Source organism: Castor canadensis, chromosome 1, assembly GCF_047511655.1.
Source record: "Castor canadensis chromosome 1, mCasCan1.hap1v2, whole genome shotgun sequence".
NCBI classification, from domain to species: Eukaryota; Metazoa; Chordata; class Mammalia; order Rodentia; family Castoridae; genus Castor; species Castor canadensis.
Window position 1 is genome coordinate 72,047,738 of NC_133386.1, and position 23,724 is coordinate 72,071,461.

Genomic DNA, 23,724 nt, shown 5'->3' on the forward strand with positions numbered 1-23,724 from the left:
AGATCAAGGGCAAACACAACAATGGGATTGGACTATGAGCACATGATAAAAGCGAGAGCACACAAGGGAAGGGGTGAGGATAGGTAAGACATCTAAAAAATTAGCTAGCATTTGTTGCCCTTAACGCAGAGAAACTAAAGCAGATACCATAGAAGCAACTGAGGCCAATAGGAAAAGGGGACCAGGAACTAGAGAAAAGGTGAGATCAAAAAGAATTAACCTAGAAGGTAACACACACGCACAGAAAATTAATGTGAGTCAACTCCCTGTATAGCTATCCTTATCTCAACCAGCAAAAACCCTTGTTCCTTCCTATTATTGCTTATACTCTCTCTACAACAAAATTAGAGATAAGTGCAAAATAGTTTCTGCTGGGTATTGAGGGGGTGGAGGGGAGAGGGAGGGGGTGGAGTGGGTGGTAAGGGAGGGGGTGGAGGCCTTGTATGCACATATGAATAATAAAATAAAAAAAAAGAGCTGGTTCTTTTTTTTTCTTCTTCATCTCCCTCAAAAGTTACTTGATGGAGGGGATTGGACTTTGATCACATGATAAAGCGAGAGCACACAAGGGAGTATGAGGATAGGTAAGAAACCTAAAAAATTAGGTAGCATTTGTTGCCCTCAACGCAGAGAAACTAAAGCAGATACCTTAAAAGCAACTGAGGCCAATAGGAGAAGGGGACCAGGAACTAGAGAAAAAGTTAGATCAAAAAGAATTAACCTAGAAGGTAACACACACAGGCACAGGAAATTAATGTGAGTCAACTCCCTGTATAGCTATCCTTCTCTCAACCAGCAAAAACCCTTGTTCCTTCCTATTATTGCTTATACTCTCTCTACAACAAAATTAGAAATAAGGGCAAAATAGTTTCTGCCAGGTACCCAGGGGGTGGGAGGGAGAGGGAGGGGGCAGAGTGGGTGGTAGGGGAGGGGGTGGGGGCAGGGGGGAGAAATGATCCAAGCATATTATGCCCATATGAATAATAAAAAATTTTTTAAAAAAGTTACTTGATGGCATTTATTTCCTCCAGACAGCTCTTTTCAGCATCTCTGACTTCCTTAAAATGTCTTCTGAGGAACTAGAGTTTGAGAAGCTCATGTTTTAAGACTTTCCATAAGCTCCTGTACTTTCAAAGAAACAGAAATTAGAACTAGAAATACCTTGGGGGATGCCTCTTTCCTCAGGTTATAGATAAGGAAATAGAGATATGTAAAGGGGTTTGGTTTTCACAGGAAAGAAGAAAATATGTGACCTCTGGAAGTAGTTTGCTATGAAGCAAATGTAAGGCTCCACTTCCTCACCTTCCCCCAAAAAAATACTTGTCTTCTGTTCAAACCATTTTTGCAGTTTCTTATTGAAAACTTACATGGAAGTGGTTAGATTTGATTGCCTTTAAGGACACTTCTCACCATTAATCATAAGCTGTGTGGTGTGTGTTTTCATTTGAAATCCAATGTCCACCCTAAGATCTTTGAAATTAGATCAAAGAGACTGTGGTTGGCTCCCCGTAAGCAATTGAGTTGTTAACCTTTTCTTACAATCTTTAATTTTAGGGGAGTTGTATTTTTAAATAAAATATAGATATAGAAAGTACATAAAAGAAATATATAATTTAATGTAAAGTTAACCTGTCATCCATGTCAAGAAGTAGAGCCCCTTGAGACATTCACCCCTGAAACCCTGCAGTACCCCTTTCCAAAGAGCTCTCTTCTTCCAAAGGGAACCTCTATTCTGAACTTTTCCTTTATGGTTTTACCATCTTTGTGTGTCTTAGTTAGTTGAGGTTGCTATAATAAAGTGCTATACTGGTGGCTCACGCAATCATTTATTTCTCACAGTTGTGGAGGAAGAAATCTAAGACCAGGGTACCAACAGGGGCAGGTCCTTGTGAGGGCTCTTCCTGTCTTACAGACAGCCATGATCTTAGTGTGACCTCACATGGTAAAGAGTAAAAGGGGGTCTTTCATAAGTGGCACTAATCTCACTCATGAGGACTCCACTCAAATCACCTGATTACCTCCCAAAGGCCCCACCTCCAAAGCCCATCACTTCAGAGTTTAGGCTTTCAACATGAATGGGGAGGGAGGGCCACAAACATTAAGTCCAGAATAGCATATATCCCTAGATATATATTTTCCCCATCTTTGAACTTTTATAATGGAATCAGATTATAATATTATTTTATGTCTTGCTTCTGTAGTTTAGTATTCATTCAGGACTTGGCTTCGTCTAGTATCTGTGCTGCTGCATGTGGCTCTAATTTGCTTTGTATTATTTGCATGTATTCATGATGTGAATGCACGACTACTGTGTAGCTTGGTATATTTAGGCATTCTGCTACTGATAAACATTTTATTGTTTCTAGTGGGGAGTTACTCTGAACAATGCTGCTGTGAACACTCTTATGGAGAGTTCCTGTTACAGATGTATGGGAATATCTCCCAAGTGTAGCCTAGGAATGCAATGACTGGTTCATAATCCATGCACATCCTCAACTTTAATGGTAATGCCAAACTATTTGCAAAAGAGTTTAAACCAACTATCAATAGACACAAATTCCTATTGCTTTACATTGTCATAAGCTCTTAATATTGTCAGACAGCTGGTGGCTGTGTAATGTGTCTTTCTTTCTTGCCTTTAGCTGTCTACAAATAGTCTGCTACCAGCGTGCTATTCTAATTTCTTCCAGTTCAACTACTGTATCAGACCCTGCCTGTCCACTCAGTCATATTTAAGCATAGAAGACTGCTAGTAGTTCTCAGTGCTTTCTTAATAGATATTTTAGAACTTAGAGTTATTTTGCATTTTGATCTCTATAAAAGTGAAGCAATCACATCCACAAAAAAAAATTAGAAAAAAAGGTGGAGCTTGTTATGATTGTCCCCTTTTAAATTTTTTCAGTGTATTTTTCAACTGTGCAGTAAAAACCATTGTCACAAATTATGTCAGTGAATTGAACTTCCTCCTGAAAGGTCAAGGAAAATGGAAGTTTATACTGAAGTAAGAGAACCATTCAGAGCTATTAAGGATTTGATGATACCATTGCAAGTGCTTCCTCCTAACAACAGCCTTAAATTTCAGTTCCCTTGGCACTAACAAGAAGGCATACAGATGGAGTATTTGAGTAAATAAAGCACACAAAACGTTTTAGCTGCTCCGTGTCAGGCCCTTACTTACTTTAGCTATCTAAGGCGTTAGCGACATTAAGTGACAAGCACTGCAGTTTACCATTAGAAAACACTGAAATTGGATTGCTTTCCACTTAAAGTAAGATGTGGTTAGAAAGTATTTCCAATCCAAAAGAAATAACTAAGTAATTTTAATAACACTATGTGCTCTAAAATTTCTAGAGACTTAACTTTCTTTTATAAAATTAATTCTTACAGATTTATAGTAAATAACTTTTTAAGAAAAAGAATGATTGATAAAAGCAGAAATTTACTCACCAATTACTAAATAATTTAATGTTTGATTCACTTAATGCACTGTTTCTAGGGGAAATGTGGTTGGAACTTCAAGTGAAATGCTTTATAATTTGGTCTTTTTCATTACTACAAGGCACATTCATTTCTTTTTATCTAAAACATTCTAGACATGACAGGTTGTCTATAAAATTTAACATTCTACTTTTTGTGAATTGCAGCTTTTTGGATTTCCCAGTGTGGATTTTTAAAAAACTTTTTGAATTATACTGTTACCATAAGAACTTACTACTAGACATTTTAATTTCTGAATATGACCCAATAATGAGGGAAGAGTGAATGAGTTAATGAATAAGTCTGCATTTGTTAATACTGCACTTTGATTGATGTGAGTTCTGGTCTGTATAAGTTTTTGAGGGTATGAACAGACTATGAAAAAATAATAATTAACTTTTACTGTTGAATCTTAAGAGGAAATGATTGGGGTATATGTGTGTGTACATGTGCAGCTGGGGTTTCTTGGCATACAAAAAGAAGAATGAGATCCAGCCAAAATTCAAATCAGAACCTTTGGAAAGCTTTCTCACGATCTGATTTCATCTAATGTCTACATACTTTAACACATTGTCTAATGCTTAGGGTAAAGCCTGGCTGTCAGCCTCCTACATGCTATTTTGGGCTGTTAGCTACTATACTCTACAGGATTCCATTCTTAGATCCCATGAAGATTTCAGGGTGTTCTGCTTAATTAATATTAGTAGGACAAGTAAAAAAAAAAAAACTTAATGGGACAGAATACAGTGAGAGGAGAGCAGAAATCACTTTGGCACTGGTCCATCAAAAACAGGCAAATTGGAGGAGTTCACAGAGGAGCAGCCATGATAACGGGAAGATGGAAAAGGCTGAAGAAACATGATGTTCCATTATGCTTGAAGGGGCCCACAGGGAGGCCTGGGTCAGTGAGATTCAATAGACATGTAAAGGCCAGGTGGAAGAAAATGGTATAGCATAGCAGAAAGAAGAGTTATCCTGGAATAATACAGCAAAGTCAAGAGAGACCTCAGAGAGCTCTAGTAACAGCTTCATAGTAATAGACTTCAGATTATACTATTGGATGAACAGAACTAATGCTGTTTAAATGTCTTCTAAAGCTCTCTAGAGAGTTTAGCCCGAAGAACAGATGTCCATATGTAGGTGACTATCACAGCCTACATTGCTAACTTGAACTGTGTATATGGCCACATCTCCTTTATTTCTGCAAACCTGCCCTATTAGCAAGAATATAGAGTCTGTCTTCAAGACCCCTTGCTATCTTGAGAGCCTAGAAAGATCCTAGTCTTGTTCGTGACCTAGCGTCTGCTAGTGCACCCACCACCTTGCTTCACCATTGTTAATGGCTTTTCCTGCCTAGTAGAACACGATTTCATCCACTTGTGCTGTGAGGTGGTCAGGCCCCCACTCAGGCCTCAGTAGAACCTCAGCATATTATATATTCCCCAGTGACATTTTCTTTTATTCATATTTCCTTGCTCAGCTATGGTTCCTAGAGCAAACCTCAAAGCTAAGGACAGAAGCAGCTAATAGCATCAGCTCTACATATTGTGCCAAAATGTCCTCCTAGGCTTGGATCTCCTACTTCAAGAGACTTGTTTCCCTCCATGAGGTCACCATGTTCCATCCAAACAGATTTTTCTAGCTTACAGTCCATGCAGAGCAGGGGTTGGAGTACTACTTCCTTCTCTCCCAGAAGGCTTTGATGTCTTGGTATATTGTCTACCCCGTTTCCTGTAACCAGCTCTTCAGGGACAGTTTTGTTAAGCCATGCAACATCCACAACAATGAAACTGCATTCATAAGTGGTCTTCAGAAGGTCAAAGAAAGCTTCTTTCAGTGACAATGACAATGCCACACTCTCTGTGTTCAGTTTGGTCCTTTTCCTTCATAGACTCTTAGACTGTAGATCTGCAAGAGTATTGATGGTCTTTTGATCCATATTTTTCATTCTACAAACATGGAAGCAGGCTCAGACAAAGGCAATTTGTCCAGATTCACAAAGTTGATCAATGGCACAGCTGAAGTAAAATCTCCAGACTCCTCCTCCACTCTTCTTTCCACTAAACCGCACTTTCATTACTCTTTTTATTTTCTTTTCATTTCATGTTTCACTCAATTTATGGCTTTGTGTTCTTCGTAACAAGCTTCTGTCTTGGTGTGTGTGCATTGATATGTGTTATCCATAAATAAATTGGAAAAGTAAGATGTTCCTTGTAAATCTACTACTTCTAATGAATTAAGCACTTTACCTATGGCCTAGAACATTAATTGTTCTACCAAGTTTTGAGTGGTGCTTGCTGCACATGGCCTGTTATAATTTTTTAAACTCAATAAATTTTATAGGCTAATTGAGAAAACTGAATGTGATAGGAAAAAGAGTAGTCACTTAAGAATTGAGAATGGAGAAAGTAAATCAGAATTGAGACCCTAGGTATGGGAGATTAGAAAATCCTGAAAGCACTCTAAGGAAATAAAAGACTAATAAGAAGACAGAGTATTTGTCTTCTCACTAGATAATAAAGAATCTGGTGGCAGTTTCCTAGTCATAAACAGAAGTCACGTGACCTTGATCTTACTCCATTGCTGATGGTCATTTTTATTTTTATTTTTTTATTTTTTATTGTTTTATTATTCATATGTGCATACAAGGCTTGGGTCATTTCTCCCCCCTGCCCCCACCCCCTCCCCTGATGGTCATTTTTAACTGAATCATGTTAAATTCAGTGTGTTAAATTGTGTTGGAATGCTATTCTGATTTCATTTTCTAAATGATTCTAGAAAATAAACCTCACAGATACTTCTTCATTTGAATACCAAAGAAAGAGTAATTTTTCTTCATAGAAACATTTTGTAATTTGATGTTGCAGAGCACCATTTATAGCAGAGCAGAGTTTATACTATATGGTTACCAATGTAATAAATTATTGTTTGTGAAGTACTTGGTTAATTGTAGTATAAAGAATAAATACAGGACTTTTGCTTCCAGCCAAGATGGAGTAACATATTTACACTCCCACCCAAAATAAATATAAAAACAATGTATGGAACATTGGACACCAGGCAGTAAAAGAGCATAATCCCCAAAAGATAGCAAGCAAACTGAGCTCAGCATACTGCATTGAAAAGTTTCCAGGCCATGGCACAGAAAGGAGGAACCAAACAATTTCTGGCTGACTTCTAAGTTGAGGAGACAGTTTGGAGAGAGTACAGTGCTTGGAGTTTAGAAAGAAGATAGCAGGAAGAGAAAGCTGCACAGAGAAAGAACCCCAGAAGCTTGCAGAAAGTTCCCCTTCAATATTCTGCAGAGTTCTGATCTGCGCATGCACATGAGGAAGCTGCTCAAAAGTGAGAAGAGACCCACCCAACACAATTAGATGAGACTTAGAGCTCATAGAGGACTGGGAATTTGGCTGTTCCTACCAGCCAAATAAGAAAACCCCTACTTCAGAAGATGTTGAATCAGCAGTGGAAAATAATGAGTCCTAACTACATGCTGCTTTTCCCATCTAACAGATCTCAAATTCAAAACCTAAAAGGTTCAAACTGCCTCCAAGTACCTCAGTTGTGTCTTGGAACAAAGAACAAGATTATAAATAGTAAAGTATCCATCATCTAGAAAAATTGGATCCAAAAATTGTGAAATTTACACTGTCTGGCATCCAATCAAAAATGTCCAGTCATGCAAAGAAGCAAGAAAATATGACTTACACTGAAGACAAATAACAATCAATCAAAACTGAGCCAGAACTGATACAGATGTTAGCATTAACAAAGACATTGAAATAATTATTATAACTTTATTCCAAATGTTAAAATATTAGAAGGATAGATTGAAAATCATAAGCAGAGACGTGAAAGATATTTTATAAGGCCCACATGGGACTTCTGAGATGAGAACCACAGTATCTGAGATAAAAGTGATACTGGAAGGGATTAATGACAGATTAGACATTGCAGAAGAAAAGATTCATGAACTTGACATTCTAGCAATATAAACTATCCAAAGTGAAACATGAGAGGGGGAAAAGCACCAAAAATTTTTTAAATGAACAGAGCAATTGTGAACTGTAGGACTTCTTCAGGTGGTGTAACATGCATATAGCTAAACTGTCTTATGGAGAATAGGGAGTAGACAGAAAAAAATATGTGCCAAAAATATTTGAAGAAACAAAATTTGATGAAAACTATACACCTACAGACCCAAAACATGAAGGAAACTACAACCAGACACATCATAAGCAAATTGCTAAAAAATAAAAATAAAAAATAAATTCATAGTAAAAACAAAATCCTAAAAGCCAGCAGAGAAAAAAAAAACATCACCTGCACCTGCAGAGGAACCTCTTCTCTCTCTGACAGGATCTTACTTTGTTAACAGGCTGGTCCAAACTCATGATTCTCTTGCCTCAGCCTCCTGAGTAGCTGGTTACTACAGGCAAGCACCACCACACCTGGCTGTTGTTTAAATCTCTTTAAAAGATAATTGGTTGTTTAAACAAAAGTAAAGACAATGTAATGTAGAGTTTTTAACATCTGTACAAGTAAAAGGCATGACAAGAATAGTACAAAAGCCAGGAAGGGAGAGGTGCTTCCATTTCCTCCTTTTAAGCATCTTAGGTTTCCTATACTCCACATGAAGTGCTAAATATCACTTGAAGATAGATAGTGATAATTTAAAGAATCATATTATATAAATCCTAAAGCAACCAATAAAGTAACAAAACAATATGCAGATAAAATTAAATCATAAAAAAATTCAGTTAATATAAAAGGAGTGAGAATGAGAAGAAAGGGAACAAAGAACAGATGGGACAAAGGAAAAAAAAGTAGCAAAATGGCAGGTTGAAATTCAGCCAAATTAGTAATCACATTAAATGTAAATGGGTTAAGCCCCCGAATTAAATGTTGATGGAATCTGAACAGAAAATCAGAAAAGATACAGAATACTTGAATGATACTCAGCACACGATTTAACCTAGTTGGCTTATACAGAACACTCCAGCCAACTTCAGAATGTATCTTTTCCATTGCATGTAGAACATTTACCAAGATAGACCATATTCACAATGTAAAACAAGTCTCCATAAATTTAAAATGATTAAAGTCATACAAAGTTTGTTTTCTGACCTCAATAGAATTAGAGAATAATAACAAAATGATATCTAGAAATTCCTCCTGATATTTAGAAACTAAATAATATATTTATAAATAACTTAGACATGAAGGGAAAAAGTCAAAAGCAAAATGTACAAGTATTTTGAACTGAGTAGATATGAAAATTAAACAGTTCAAAATTTGTGAGATACTGCTAAACTGTAATTAGAGTAAAATATATAAATCCTGTGTTAGAAAAACAGAAAAAGATGATTAACTGAGTTCAGTTTCCACCTTGGGAAACTGGAAAAAAAAAAGAGCAAATTAAATCCAAAATAAGCAAAACAAAGTATATGATAATAACAGAAATCAAGGTAATAGAAAACATAAATACAGCCAATTTAATCAAAAATATTTCTTTGAGAATATAAATAAAATTGTTAAGCCTCTAACCAGACTGATCAGGAAATTAGGGGTGAGGAGGCGGGGTGAAAAAAGAGAGAGAAGACACAAAGTCCCAGTATCAAGAACGTGATACAGATTCCACTAATATTAAAAGAAAAGTAAGGAAATATTTAATTTTATGCCAATAGATGTGACAGTTTTTAAAAATTGTATTTGTAAACAAGCCCCAGCTCAGAGGCCTTAAAGTCCACAAAACATTTAGGGAAAAAATAATATCCAATCTACAAAAAGAACTGGTCTAGAGAGTCGAAGTGGAAGAAATACTTTCCAGTTCATTTTGGGAAACCATCGTTACCCTGATTCTAAATCAGACCAAAAGAAGTATTAGAAGAAAACTACAGACAAATAGCTTTTATGAACATGGATATTAAAAAAAAAAACAATAAAAGCCATGTGCTGGTGGCTCACATCTGTAATCCTAGCTACTCAGGAGGCAGAGATCAGGAAGATCTTGGTTCAAAACTAGCCCAGGCCAATAGTTCACAAGACCCTATTTCCATAATTCCCAACACAAAGAAGGGCTGGCAGAGTGGCTCAAGTGATAGAGTGCCTATCTAGTAAGCTCGAGGCCCTGAGTTTAAGCCCCAATACTGCCAAAAAATATTTAAAATGCTAACAAATTGAATCTAACAATGTATAACAAGGGAAAAACATTGTAACCAAATGGAGTTTATCCTAGAAATGCAAGATTGATACTATATTTTAAAATACTTCAAAGGACATTTTTTAAAGCAAAGAAGCCTTTTATAAAAAGCAATCCTCACTTTGTGTCCATTTTTTTTTTCACAGTTCCTGCTATGATGTATTGCGTTTCCTTAAAGAGGACATGCATCTAGTCTGTGGGATAATGACAGCATGCTCCCACCTTGGAGAGCTGAGTGACACGCAGATTTGTTGTACTTTTTCTTAAAGAGGCAGAGGGCAGGCATAATATCTGACTATATGTACTCTTTAGCACACAGACAGTTTAGTTCATTTGTTAAATCATGTATATAGATATTTACTCTATTTGGCATTTTAGCCAACCTTCAACTTAGGAACTTACATACACTTCAGCAAAACAGCTTTCAAATACTTCAAAATGATTCCTCTTAACAGAAATCTCAATTAGTACTTAAATTTGCATTCTTTATATGTGAGTGCTCCATTTCAGCCTCTTAAAAAAATTAAAAAACTACCAAGTTTTAAAGTCCATATGTGTTTTAAAGGCTCCATGAAAAAGATCTCGCTTTGTTACCATGGGATAAAAGAATGCAGTGAGTGGAAAGGATAAAAGTCAGCCATAGAACTTGACCTCATTACTCTAACCAAGCATGAATGTGCTGATTGGCAATTCTGCTCCTTTCTGCTGGGCTTGTGGCACTGGGACCTCGGATCGCTGATGTTCTTTTCCACCTTCTTTCTGTCACTCTAAGAACAGTGGTGACTCAGCCTTCCTTTCTTTCTTTCTTTCGTTCAGGGTGTGAACGGCATGTCTGTGGATGAGAAGCCTGACTCCCCCATGTATGTGTATGAGTCCACAGTCCACTGCACCAACATCCTCCTGGGCCTCAATGACCAGCGGAAAAAGGACATTCTCTGTGACGTGACTTTGATTGTGGAGAGGAAGGAATTCCGAGCCCACCGGGCTGTGCTGGCCGCATGCAGTGAATACTTCTGGCAGGCGCTGGTTGGACAGACAAAAAATGACTTGGTGGTCAGCTTGCCTGAAGAGGTACAGTAACTTGGTTTATTTGTGTGGTTGTTAGAGGAGGTTTGTTGACTTCTAGAAAACTGGCTGAGTAGGAGGCAAAAGGTGTATGCTTTGCCACATCGATGTCCATGTCACCCACACATTGGTTTGTGGCATCACCAGTTTCTATTTGATACACTTGAAGTCTCAGAGGCATGAATATGAACAGAGCATGATCCTTTAGGGGAACTGAGCCCCAGGTGAGGCTCAGTCACTGTAGTTTCTAGTTCACTGAGGCTTCCGGTTTTGAGTCGTTCAAAGTAAGTTTGGTACGGTCCTCGATGTGGAATCTGAATCACTGCTATAATTTTGCTCTTTCAAATGGTTTAAGGATCACTAGATTTCCCTTGAGAATAGAAGAATAAACTCATTCACATTGCCTTCCTTTCTTTGGGAGAAAATAAAGCACCCAGTAATTCTCACCATTAATGTAGTGAATTTCTAAGAAGCATGTGCTGGCTTTTCTCACCATTGTTGAAAATACCCTCCTGGGTTTCTTAATTACTCCAGTGATTTCAGTCATTTTGGTACTTTGGGGACACTAGTTGCTGGACCTGCTCTGTCCAGAGATGACATTCAGTTGGATGGTTTGAGCTACAGAACCTCAAAGGATGGGTTTCACAATGACAAACCAACAAATTGGTCACGCTTTGAACCGTGTACACAAGTCCTCTTTGATCATCCTGACTTCCCTTCATTTTCAGAAGATGAAGGTAATACTGAGCATCCTCAGGCTTTGTGTTCAGGGCAGAGTCATTCCTTGTACCTCCAGCACAGTGTGCAACTCTTGGGCCACCACCATCAGTTATGCAAGCTGGGCACTGCATAATTCCCAGAGATACAACTCATATCTGGAGTCTTCGCCCATAGAGCCTCAGGGTTGTGCACTATCCCACTCTTTATAGCAATCTTAGGGGGAAACACAGACTTGAATGTGAGGTGCTTATGATTTTATCTACATTAATTCCCAGGGGTAACAAGCCAGATGTCTTCAGAAACATGGCAAATAATATTAATGAGTGATGCGGTAAGCTTTTGCTCCACTGAAAAACCCCTGAATCTGACATAGAAAACAGATAGATAGGCCAGGCGCAATGGCTCATGCCTGTAATCCTATTCCCAGCAAAAGTCCACATTACCTCCTCTCAACCAATAAAAAGCTGAGCACAGTGGCATGTTGATGTCATCTCAGCTACATGTGCAGAATACATAGGAAGATCACAGTCTAGGCCAGCCTGGAGATAAAATCAAGACCATATTTGAAAAAATAACAAAAGCAAAAAGGGCTAAGTGAGTGGCTCAAATGGTAGAGCACCTACCTGGCAAGCACACAGCCCTGGGTTTAAGCCCTATTACCACACAAACACACACACACACACACACACACACACACACACACAAATTGACAGCTGGGTGTGGCAGCATACACCTGTAATGCAGCATTTGAAAGGCTGAAGCAGGAGACCTATGAGTTCAAGACCAGCCTGGGTTACATAGTGAGTTTAAGGCCACTCCAATCTACCTAGCAAAATCCTGTCCCCAAAATATAGGCTGGTGTGTAGCTCAGTGGTAGATCACATGCCTAACATGGGCAAAACCCTGTATTCAATCCCCAGCACTGAAGAAGAAAAGAAAATAGATAGGCAAATAAGACATGTAGGGTAGATAGGGTTGCCAAACTTCAGATGGTAAGCAGCACCTATAGTTCCTTGTGCAGAGCAGGAGAGTGGCCAGCCAATAAAACTGAGGACTGCATAGACACTCACTATTTCCACATTAACATTCTTTTTTATGCATTCACCATGAAAAGCTCTATTTCCACTCCTCATACCACTAGCAAGGAGATAGTTTGCGAGACACTAGAAGGAAAAAGACCAAGCAGTTGAAGATAAAGTAACTGGGGCTGTGTAAGGGGCAGAGCATTAAGTATCAAGTAACTTGAGAAGGCTGAGGAATTGGCAGCTGTAGTGCAGCTGGGGGATCCTGAGCTGGATTTTTCCCCAACTGCACTGAAGGGGGCTCTCTTAACCAGTTAGCAGGTTGTAAGAGGATGAGGTGAGATAATAGATGTAAAAGTTTTGAGCACAGTGCCTGTCCCATAGCAGACATGTGTCAGACATACAGCCTTTTCTTCTCTATATGGGAAAGAATGCCTTTCTCATTTCCTCCAACTCTAGAATTCTCTAGAAAGATTTGGAAAACTTCCAATCATCAAGAGTGGTCTGGAAGGTGATGCTCACAGTTTATTTATTATATGTTTGAGAACCACTTTGTATATATGTTTTTTAATGATTTTCAAAAAGATAGGTAAAATTAAAATATAAGTACAAATTAAAATCACACTTCATGTAGTTAACCTTTCTTCAGTGACTCTGTTGACCTCATCGTGAGACTCCCTGGACCATACGCCATTAGCATAGGCCATTCCCAGTTAGTGCTTAAATACCGGTCTAGTCACTTAATATCTCTCTGAGCCCTAGTTCTTACTTGTACGAATCCCTAAAAGTCTGACATCCCTGAGTTATTTATCAAAATACAATACCAGTGCAGTAAAATGCAAAAGAAAACAGGATATAAGTGGATATAATGTAACCTTAAAGTTTCTCTTCAGATCAGCACCTTGATAATTGCTTATCCAATGGCACTGCACACTCTTATTTAAAGTAAGAGGTACACTGTGTGGACATCCAACAAAATTCTATTTGACCTGTTTGGTTGTATTCCAGTTAAGTGAGAATTGTCTGTGTTGATTTTCTTGCTTCCTCAACCTGTAATATGCTGTTGTACCCATGTCATCTACATCCTCTGTGTTAGCTAGCATTCTGACATTGTGACAAAATACCTGAGAAAAACAGTTTAAAGGAGTTTAAAGGATTTACTTTGGTTTGCTGTATGTGAGGTTTCAGTCCATGGACTGTTATTTTGTGGCCTGAGATGAAGCAGAACAGCATGGCAGAAGGGTGTGGCAGAGCAGAGATGCTCATCTCATAACAGTCAGGAAGCAGAGAGAGTGAATGAGGAACCAGGACAAACTACATCCTTCAACAGCATACCCCAATGACGTACTTCTTCTAGCTACCCTACCTCCTATAATTTCCATCACCTCCCAACAGTCCATTCAGCTATAAATCCACCAATGGATTGATCTACTGATAAGGTAAGAGCCCTCAAGATCCAGTCATCTCTAAACACTGCTGCATCAGGAACCAAGCCTTGAACACATGAGCCTTTGGGGGACATTTCACATCCAGACCACTAAACATTCTGGTTTAAAAAGGACAATAGAAAGAAAGAAAAATTCTGGTTGCTCATGATCCTGAAATCTTCACATATAAGTAGTTTGGTTTCTTTTTTTCCCCCACTTCATGGCATATGAATGCATAGTCAGTAACCCGGCTCTTAGGTATCTTTCCGATGGCTCCTGAAAACCAACCCAGTGGCATTTGCTTCTGTAGATCTGAAACTGTCCCAAGGCTACCTTTGAAGAGCCCTCCCTCTCTGCTCCAAGCACTTGCCTAAGGCCCTATGTGCTGTGAATTGTTTTCCTCTGCTTTCAGTGTGCACACTAAAATGTTCTTGCAGGCTCAGTGATAATTGTCATGCTTAGCTCAGTGAATGACTCCCTAGGATTTGAATTAAGTGGTAAATAAGCAAACACCACTTTGGCAAATAACTGCCTGGAACTAACTCCTCATACCATGAAATTTCCAAATGCAAAGTGCAACCCTACAACTCCCCTCCTCGGTCAGTTTAGGCCAAAGCCACCTCTAGCCTCCAGCTACCATTAGTCCTGCACATCTTCCCCCAAGTTCTGACTCTTGATAGACAACCCCTCTACCAGCAAATGAGGGCTACTCCCAGTGCCCAGCACAGCCTCTGAACTGAAGAGGGAGTGATAAAAATAAAGTCCTCCTTCTAGAAGTCAAAGAATAATTGAATTGTTGTTTTTGTTTTCTAAAAATGGAATGACAGACATACCTTAGGACTAATAGGACTTGACTGTTGGCTCCTCGTTGACAAATACACAGAGATACGAATTTCACCTAATAGGAGACCAGCCATTGAACTTAGCATTTCTGTCACATAATAAAGCAGACCATTTAAGTTATCATTAGTAACTGTTTTGTGCTAAGAGAGAACAGAAAGTGGTTGATGCACCAGGCATCACCAGGTCATTGTCCTGCTGCTCATTATGATTGACACCTAATCCTAATGATTAGGTCTTAATCATTATCCTAGTCCTAATGATTAGATCTTCAGCTAGAGTCCTGAAGATCATTTCAGGTAGGATGCCAGCCATACCAGAATTAGCATCAGCGTTATAAAGATCATTCCATGGTGGGTGAGGTACAAAGGGAGGAATACCATGCACTCCCTTTGAAGCTGGTAGCCCACAGTGGGTTTGGACATCACCCCAGTCTTGGCTTCCTCACAGAATGCTAGGGGAGAAAAGAGGGGCTGTTGAGATGTTACTGCCAAGGCAGTATTGCCTTTCACTCTCTGGAAAAGGGACAGTGTTCATGCAAAGGATGGCTGTAGTTTGGAAGTAACCATGGCCCTTCAAGTAGCCTTATGTTTTTCAGGTATAAATGTATTTCAGACTTCTGCTGGATCTCTCTCTCTCTCTCTCTCTCTCTCTCTCTCTCTCTCTCTCTCTCTCTTCCTCCATCCCTCTCTCTCTCCAAAATAATATTTGCCCCAGATAGTTGAGAGAGAAGAGAGAGATGCTGACTTGAAAACTAGAATGGGAAGAGAAGGCCTGTGTTAGGTCTTAACCACAGGGTGAAGTGAGGAACGTCTGTGCAGCAGTACTGCTAAGCACAGATGCCAATACAGTTGTTGAGTCTTCTTGTCTGGGAGTTTTTATAGAGGCTATGAAAGCTGTTAATGTCTCTGGGATGGTTTAGATCCAGTCTTTTAAAGACGCAATAAGGCAGCCATGATTATCTTTGAGCAATCCTTTTAGGGTGTAATGCTACAGCAAGTACATCGTGCTGCAGCAAGGGATGCCAGCAGCACTCTGAGCCTGGGTGTGACTGTAGGGGACGGTGAGGGTTCTGAGGGACACAGTGGGTCCTCAGTGGGAAGTGGTATGACCACAGTGAGAAGAATAAAGCACTTGTCCATTCTGGAGCACAGAGCCAGCTTTGGCCTGCCCCATTCACCACCTAACAGACCTCTGTGAGAGACCCCCATCACTCTTCCTGAAAAAAAGTAAAAGCAAATTTTAGGAACTAAGGAGTAGCAGCCCCAAGGAGCTGAGAGAAGCACAGTCTGGACCTTCACACAGCTGCATGTGAGATCCCAAGCAAACCCGTCAACCTCCTTAGGCTTCTGTTTTCTCACCCATTTACATATTCATTCAGCAAACATCTGTCAAGGGCTTGCTGCATACTAGGTCTTGCTTACATAAGCAGTGGGGAGAAAGAGAGAGGAAATTAACAAATATCAGATATACTTTGTTAGATGCCATTGCGGTTAGGAAATGTCAGGGTGCAGGAATTATGGGGTTTGAAATATAAAGTCAAGAATAGCTTGTTTGCATGGGTGACTTTTGAGGATAGACCTGAAGAAGGTAAAGGAGCCAGCTGTGCTGACATCTGGAGAAAGATTGAGCGAGGCAGAAGAATAGCAAGGAAAGGACAAAAGGCAGGGGTGGACTTGGCATGTCTGACACACAGCAGTAGAATGAGCAAGGGTGGAATGGAGAGAGACACATCGGAGAGGTGACAGGACTGGACATCACACCCTGCTAAACACTTGCCTCTTACTTGGAATGAGCTAGGAACTGTTGGAGGGTGTCACAGAAGAATGTCATTTTGACTGCTATGTGCAGGTAGATTGAAAGAGGGCAAAGGCAGAGGCAGGGAACCCTGAAGCAGCTAAGACAATAACAAAGACATGACATGATAACCTTGACCAGGGCCAGAGTAGTGGATTGGTGTCAGTGTCTGATTCTGGTATTATATTAAAGATAGAGCTTATGAGATTTTCTTATATGTTGGATATAAGAGGGAGAGAGAGGAGACACAGATAACTACAAGGTTTGGGGTAAAGATTGTAGTTGTCATTAACTGAGATTGGTAAAGCTGAGAGGAGTGGGCTTGTGGGGACAGAAGGTGGAGCAAGATTGGGAGATCTGTTTCATATATATCAAGTGTGAGATGCCTATTCACATCTAAATAGATATGTCTGGTAAACAGTTGGACATGCATGGCTGGAATTAATGGACAAAGTCTAGCCTGGAGCTATAAGTTTTAAAACTAGAGTATAGGGGATTTTGAAAGCCCCCCCAGCAATGTGGAGGCCACTTGTGATTTCATTGAGTACTTTTGGGGGAGCAGCAGGAACAAAAACTAATCTAATTTTGTTCTAGAGAGAATGGAAAGAGAGGAACCGGAGAAAGCTAATATAAGCTAGGTTTTTGAAGCCTTTCAAGTTAAAGGGAACAAAGAATTGGACCAAAATCTGGAGGGAAAGAATGTTAAAAGAGGTCTCATTTTATTTTTGTTTCAAGTAGGAAGAAATTCTAGCATGTTGGCACTCTATGGTGATGATTGCTAGTGTTCACCCAGAGTCACTTTTCCTCTCTTTTGTGGACAATGGGAGAGCTAAATTTGCAGTCAGGTAGGTCACAGCCAGTGGCAAGTAAAGTAAACTACTATGTCTCTTCTGGTCTGAGGCTATTAAAAGTAGGTCTGAGTTCTTTGTGCTGTTTACCATCCATTTAGCTAATATCAAAGCACTCCAAGACGGTAGAAAAGCCCAGATCCCTGAGTCACTGTGGGAAGAGAGCCATCTGACTCAAATCAGATTTTGACATGAAATGAGAAATAAACTTTGTGTTAAGCCATTAAGACTTGGTATGTGAGCTGGACCTGGTGGTACATACCTCCCGTCCCAGCTACCTGGAAGGCTGAGGTGGGAGGAAAGCTGGAGTCCATGAGTTCAATATCAGACTAAGCAGATAGTGAGATTCCCATCTCAAAAAATTAAAATGGTGTTTTATTTGTTATTACAGTAGAGCCTAACCTATCCTGACTAATACTTGGGCTGATGAGAAAGTTCCAAAAGAAAGAGAAAAGGTGATCATACAGGAAACAGAAGTAAGTTGCTAAACGAATGTCTTTAAGTGCACAAAAGAGGATGACCAAGGGACATACTCAGTTTTGCAAGAGACATCCCAATCTGAAAATGGTAGAGTTGAACTGGATGACATCGGAGACCCCTATTCTATGTTACAGGTTCATGATCCTTAACTTTTCTAGGTTTCTGCTAAAGGAGAGAGAAATCCAGGAAGAGAAGCAGGTGTTTAGACTGAGAGCCAGGGAAAGGTCGTGGAAATGGGAGGCAAACTCCTCAGGAAAGGAAAGAACCATAGACTCCAGAAGAGGAGCTAGCTCAATTCTGTTGCTTATTTTTCTCACTACTCCCTGAGTTCCCAGAAAATGCCTTACAGCCATTCATAGATGATGGCAATGAAAGACCTGTAGGACTATAGGACCAGTGGGGGGTATTTGACAACCTAGAATAAGGCAGATTACAGAAGATGCAGCTTGATCATGGCTCTTAAAAACATCTCAGAAGGTTTTAGGATTTTTGAGAAAATTATTCTCATGTAATGAACTCAATTTCAATATGAGTATGCAAGGAGTAGCAGTACTAGTTCCCAGCTTGACTTACAGAGCTGCCATTCAGATTAATAAAATGTGATATGTTCAACTTCTTGGAAGGATGGTGCTATAGAAACAGTAGGTATTATTATTCCCATAAAAGGAAAGAATGGTCTTCTCTGATGAAATGGCTCTTACCTCAGAATTCTCATTAAAAGCTGTGGTGCAGTTTTCCAAGTTGCATTAGTGAGGCTTGACAGCAGGTTAAAAAAGAAAACAAAGCAAATAAGTAAGAAGTCAAAATATTCAGATACCTACTTGCTGCCAAGTAGAAAGTTTTCAGGTCCTAGAATCATGCTGATAATTCTGAAATGCCTAAAGGCAAAACTTATTTATAGTAATGCAAAGGTGACTTCCAGCCCTGCAATCTGGGCTTCAGTCTCAGATGGAGATGCAATAAAGCAAAGCCATGGAAAGGGGAGCTGATACTATTGTGATTTCATCCTGGAGGCTGTGGGATGATGCTGACACCAAGGGAGGGAAATCTAGTGTGAAAATAACCTCAGCAATAGCTAATTTTAAATATTGAGACACATAAGCTGTTTTCAAACCTCTTACACTTTTTTAAATCCTGAGGCCAGTAAGTCCTATTTAAAGAAACTTATGCAGAAATACATTCCTCTTTTGTCATAGTAGTAGGAGTTGAGTAGACAAAAACCTAAGACACATCTAAAAATTAATTTTAAGTAACCTGATTTTAAAGCCAGTTTTAAGGTTTCTTTTCACTTTACCTATTTATCTCTATCTAATGTAATATGGCCACAATAATCAACATTATAAAGGGATTTATAACAAGACCTTTGATAATAAAGTTGTTTGTATTAAATTTTATAAAATTAGTTGCCATGATATCTATTTGTTTTTAAGCACTTCTCCGTCTATGAACAAAATGTCCTTTGCATTTCTTTCTTTCTCCTATTATGGAGACTCTTAGCAATTTCAATTAAAATTAATAATAGCTTTAAAGATAGGTTCAGAGCTATAAAGTTCCTCATTTGATCAGTAATCATAATCATAGGACCCAGGCCTTCAACAGGGTACTTAATTAAACTTTTAATTCATGATAAGAAGTTAAATAGCACTTGGGAGAGTTTTTAAAAATTATTTCACTTTCCATCCAGATTATCACCAGCACCTTCGTTCTCCCCCCCCCCCCCAAAAAAAAGGTGTGATAAAGAGACAGGATGGCTGTCAGCCAAGGGTGTTGTAGGTCAGGCCAACATGAATGAGCTGGCAGTCAGCCATTGTCCAATTAGCATGGCTTCATGATTGCAGAGTAATCACTCTTGAGTAGATGGTTGAGTCACTCATGATGCAGTGGTACTTATTTAAGCCAGTGCTTCTTAGAATAGGTTTCTTGTTCACTGTTATTACTTGTCCTACTTTTCCAATAAAAGTGCAGGACTATTTAGGCTGAAAGCCAAACGGAAGAGAAACATTGATTATGTACCTCATTTCTCTTTGCTTCCTGAAAACTGAGATTGCAATTAAACAGTGAATGCATGGTATGTTTTTTAAGTGAGTTACAAGAAAATAGTTTCCACACCAAAATACTCAGAGTTAAAATCCAAGAGTCAGTTTTTGTTCTGTCTTTTCTTTGGCAGCTTTCACATTTGGCACAAATTTGGGGATATCAATAAAGTTACCTAATAATCTTAATGGATTCACATTCCATTCAAAAACTTGGAATGTCACCAAACTGCTTCAGGTTTCAGCTCTATTGTTGGGGTGTTCACGACAGTTCTGGTGGGTGTGCAGTTATAAAAGCAGACAGCTTTTGAAAGAGTTCCTTCTTATAGTAAGAACACCTGGAATCTTGGTTGGCCAAGCTGTAAGCCAGGAAATTGATTCAAGAATTTTTTAATAAAATGTTTCATAGCCAAGCACTGGAGTGATGCATGGTTGTCAGTTTAAGAAAAAAGGATTCTGTTCTTAGAAACACAAGGAAAATAGAATTGTGTGCACTAATCAGTTAATACTATATATTTATATTCTTATTTATTTTGGTTCTTAACCAAATCACAAGGCAAGATAAAGAATTGGTTTATTTTTGCTGTGAGAATTGGGGCAATTAAATATTACCACTTTTGGGTTCCTTTTATCTCAGAAGTGTTCTTTTTTCCCATTCACTTAGTGCACATAGTAAAATGCATCACTTTGCTACAGACTCCTAAAATATGTTGACAGTTCCCTAACTGACATTGGCACCACCTCCAAGCTGGCTAGTCATGCAGTGAGCCTTACTGTCTGAGATGGACTTCCATGTACAGCCTGGCGAGGGCTATGTGTGAACAAGTTAATGCATTCAGCATCCTGGGTGGGATGGAGCCAGGCCCCCAACGTGAGCACATTTTTTGACTGACTGGCAGCAAAGAGAAATACTGGCAGCTGTTCCCAACCAAGCCAAAAAGTTGGCCCTGGGGGTGAAAAGAAATGCTGGGATTTGGCCAATGAAAAAATTCCTGAGTTTAGCAGAAAAATCAAAGAAAAGATACAGAAGGTCACAATTGCAGCCCACCAGCATGTTAAAGTAACATCTATTTCTTTTCATCTTCTTTTTTATAAGGATGGTAGTAAATGTCACTGCTACTCTTATTTCCTGGTTATTTCTAAGCCACCATTTTTGTTCCATTGATCTAATTTTTTTTAATTCTTTTTATGCAAAACCAAATGACAGATTATTTTTCCTACAAGTGGTATAGGCTGGTGACACCATTCCTAGAGACTGCATCAACAGCTAGAGGTGAGGACAGCAGAAGGTCTCTGTGAGTAGTGCCACATTTGTATGGTAAGCAGCATTGAGTGATGGAGGATGGAATGGACTGATGTGTATGGATCACTTCAAAGATCTGTCCATGGTAGAGCACATGCTTAGCATGCACTAGTGCCCTAATTTCCTGGGTTTCATCCTCAGGAAAAAAATTTTTTTAAACTGTCAGAAAGATTGTTCTGATGCCTCATGGCTTACCTGTTATTCTTGTTTTATTAGTTATAAAAGAGAAGGGAGAGAAAACAGCAAAGTTACCAAAAAAGCCAGGAAACTAGCTAACAGATAGGACCCTTGGGGTCTTGCTCTGCAGAGCTGTGCACTCTGCAACCATGAGAGAGGTTTTGTGTGTTCTGCCATTTTTCTCTCCCACTGCATACGTTAGACTAGTGGGGTATTTTTTGTGCCATTTATATCTGCCAAGTAAAGCTGTAACAGCCTCGAAACTAAATTGTGCCCTACAAATAGGAATGTGGAAAGGTTAAAAAACATGGAATACCAAGATTCGGGGTAAGGACTTCATAGTTTTGAGAAATCTACAAGATACTAATGGAAGATAATTGAAGCACATTTTTTGTAACTCTTCAGATTTTTTGGATGGGTTACATCCATCAGATTTATAAGATATTCATGTAAAGAAATGCTGTCACCTTTCAAAATTCCATTTAACAATGTATCTCCATGGCTCCTATTTGAGGCTGCTATAGGAGATGTTGACCGATGCTCTTATTCACTGACAATGAGAAGAAATAACAGTCTACCTGCACACACAAGGGATTTTGCCTATATGAAGAACTTTATAATGGTACAAGATGATATGATAGTGGAGTAAGGTGGCAAAAATTGCAGAATTACCTTCAGAGGACTGGGGTGAGGGGTAGAGAGAAAAAATGACTGATCAAGATAATATAGCTTAAGTGCAACACTTCATAGAAGCAGAAGAATGGAGCACACTTCATCAGTCACTTCTTTTACACTCATAAGTTAATCACCTCCTTCGGTGGACTTACAGTACAGTTGAAGAATGAAGACCATAGAAATTACAGGTGACTAATTCAAGAGCATTTGTTGCAGATGCTGTGTTGTGTTGGCAGTTGTTTGTGTTGCAAAGGTGCTGACACAGGCAAGGACAGATATGGTGTGGTTACATGGGACCTTACTGTGAAAGAATAAAATGTAGACAAATGAATTTAAGCTTGGGCCGGGTTTGTGGCTCAAGTGGTAGAGCACCTGCTTAGCAGGGGCACTGGGACCCTGAGTTCAAACCCAGTTCTGCAAAAGAAAAAATGCAGGTTTGATCAGATAAGCAGTAGGAATTTACCCAAACATTGAGCCAAGAAGAGACATAATGAAAACAATTTAAGGAATATGTGTCTACCAGTGGAATGTATGATAGATGGAAACAACAACCAACTACAAACAGAGAGCATGGTCAGGAGATGCCCCTGATCCTAGAACGAGCTGAGGAAGGTCTATACCAGGGTGAAGAATGGCAGCACCTTCCAGAAATGCCTGAAAATTGAGTGTGGAAGCACACAGTTGGGAAAGAGGCCATCAGACTTTGATGTATCTGTAGTGCTTTCTATGTACCTAAGGGACAAAGAGCACAAAGCTACAGATATAGATATGAAAACCCCAACATAAGGGTAATGACTGAAACCACTGGAAATTGTTGCCCCCTTTGAAAACAGAGAAGAAAATAAAGAAAAGAGGCTCTATTGCCAATACTTCTGATAAGAACAAGATTTACCCTGAATTTCTGGTTTTAAATTTATATTCATTTGAGAAAAATTTTTGGTGGAACTGGGGTTTGAACTCAGGGCTTCATGCTTCCAAAGCAAGTACTTTAACGTTTGAGCCATGCCAGTCTATTTTGCTCTGGTTATTTCAGAGATGAGGTCTCATGACCTGTTTGCCCAGATGGACCTCAAACCTTGATCCTCCTGATCTCAGTCTCCCAAGTAGCTAGGATTACAAGCATGAACCACCAGTACCTGGCTTCATTTGGGAAATATTTAAGCCCAGAGGTTTGGTGAACTGAGAATACATGCAGAGGTACTCCCTAAATTACCTTTTAAGGCATATGCCTCTCAAGTGGTATTGTGAGCATCAACTGTTATATACCATAGCTGGGTACAAGGACCTGCAAGGAGATTCTAAATTTCTAGAGATCAAAGCCCTTGCTCTCAAGGTTATTTGTAATCCAGTGCCACACATTTTTTTAAATGCTGTGAACAGATTCAACTAAAGATGGATGATTGATGAATATTAGTATAGTACCAAAGCAACAAACACAGGCACAATGCAGGAAAACACACACACACACTTTTCTAGTCAGAGGGAAAAGTCAGACTGTATTCTACAGGATCAGATTGTCACCCAGACAGGGATCAATCTGCATATCACTGAGTCATCCAAGTGTGAGTTGTCTCTCTGATGCAAATATTCATGCCATATACACCATCCCCAGTGATGAATTCAGTTCACAATTTGACCTCATAAAGACTTTAGAGGTA

General features: G+C 39.2%; 1 protein-coding gene across 7 annotated transcripts in view; it reads left to right on the top strand.

The window, feature by feature from the left end:
* The window catches only part of Bach2 (BTB domain and CNC homolog 2), a 355,873-nt gene that overhangs the window by 265,380 nt on the left and 66,769 nt on the right, over positions 1–23,724 (top strand). For all 7 annotated transcript variants that reach the window (XM_074078063.1, XM_074078083.1, XM_074078073.1 and 4 more), the window contains one exon: positions 10,496–10,750. In XM_074078063.1, the coding sequence (XP_073934164.1) occupies positions 10,496–10,750 (255 nt within the window). The remainder of the gene's footprint in view (positions 1–10,495; positions 10,751–23,724) is intronic.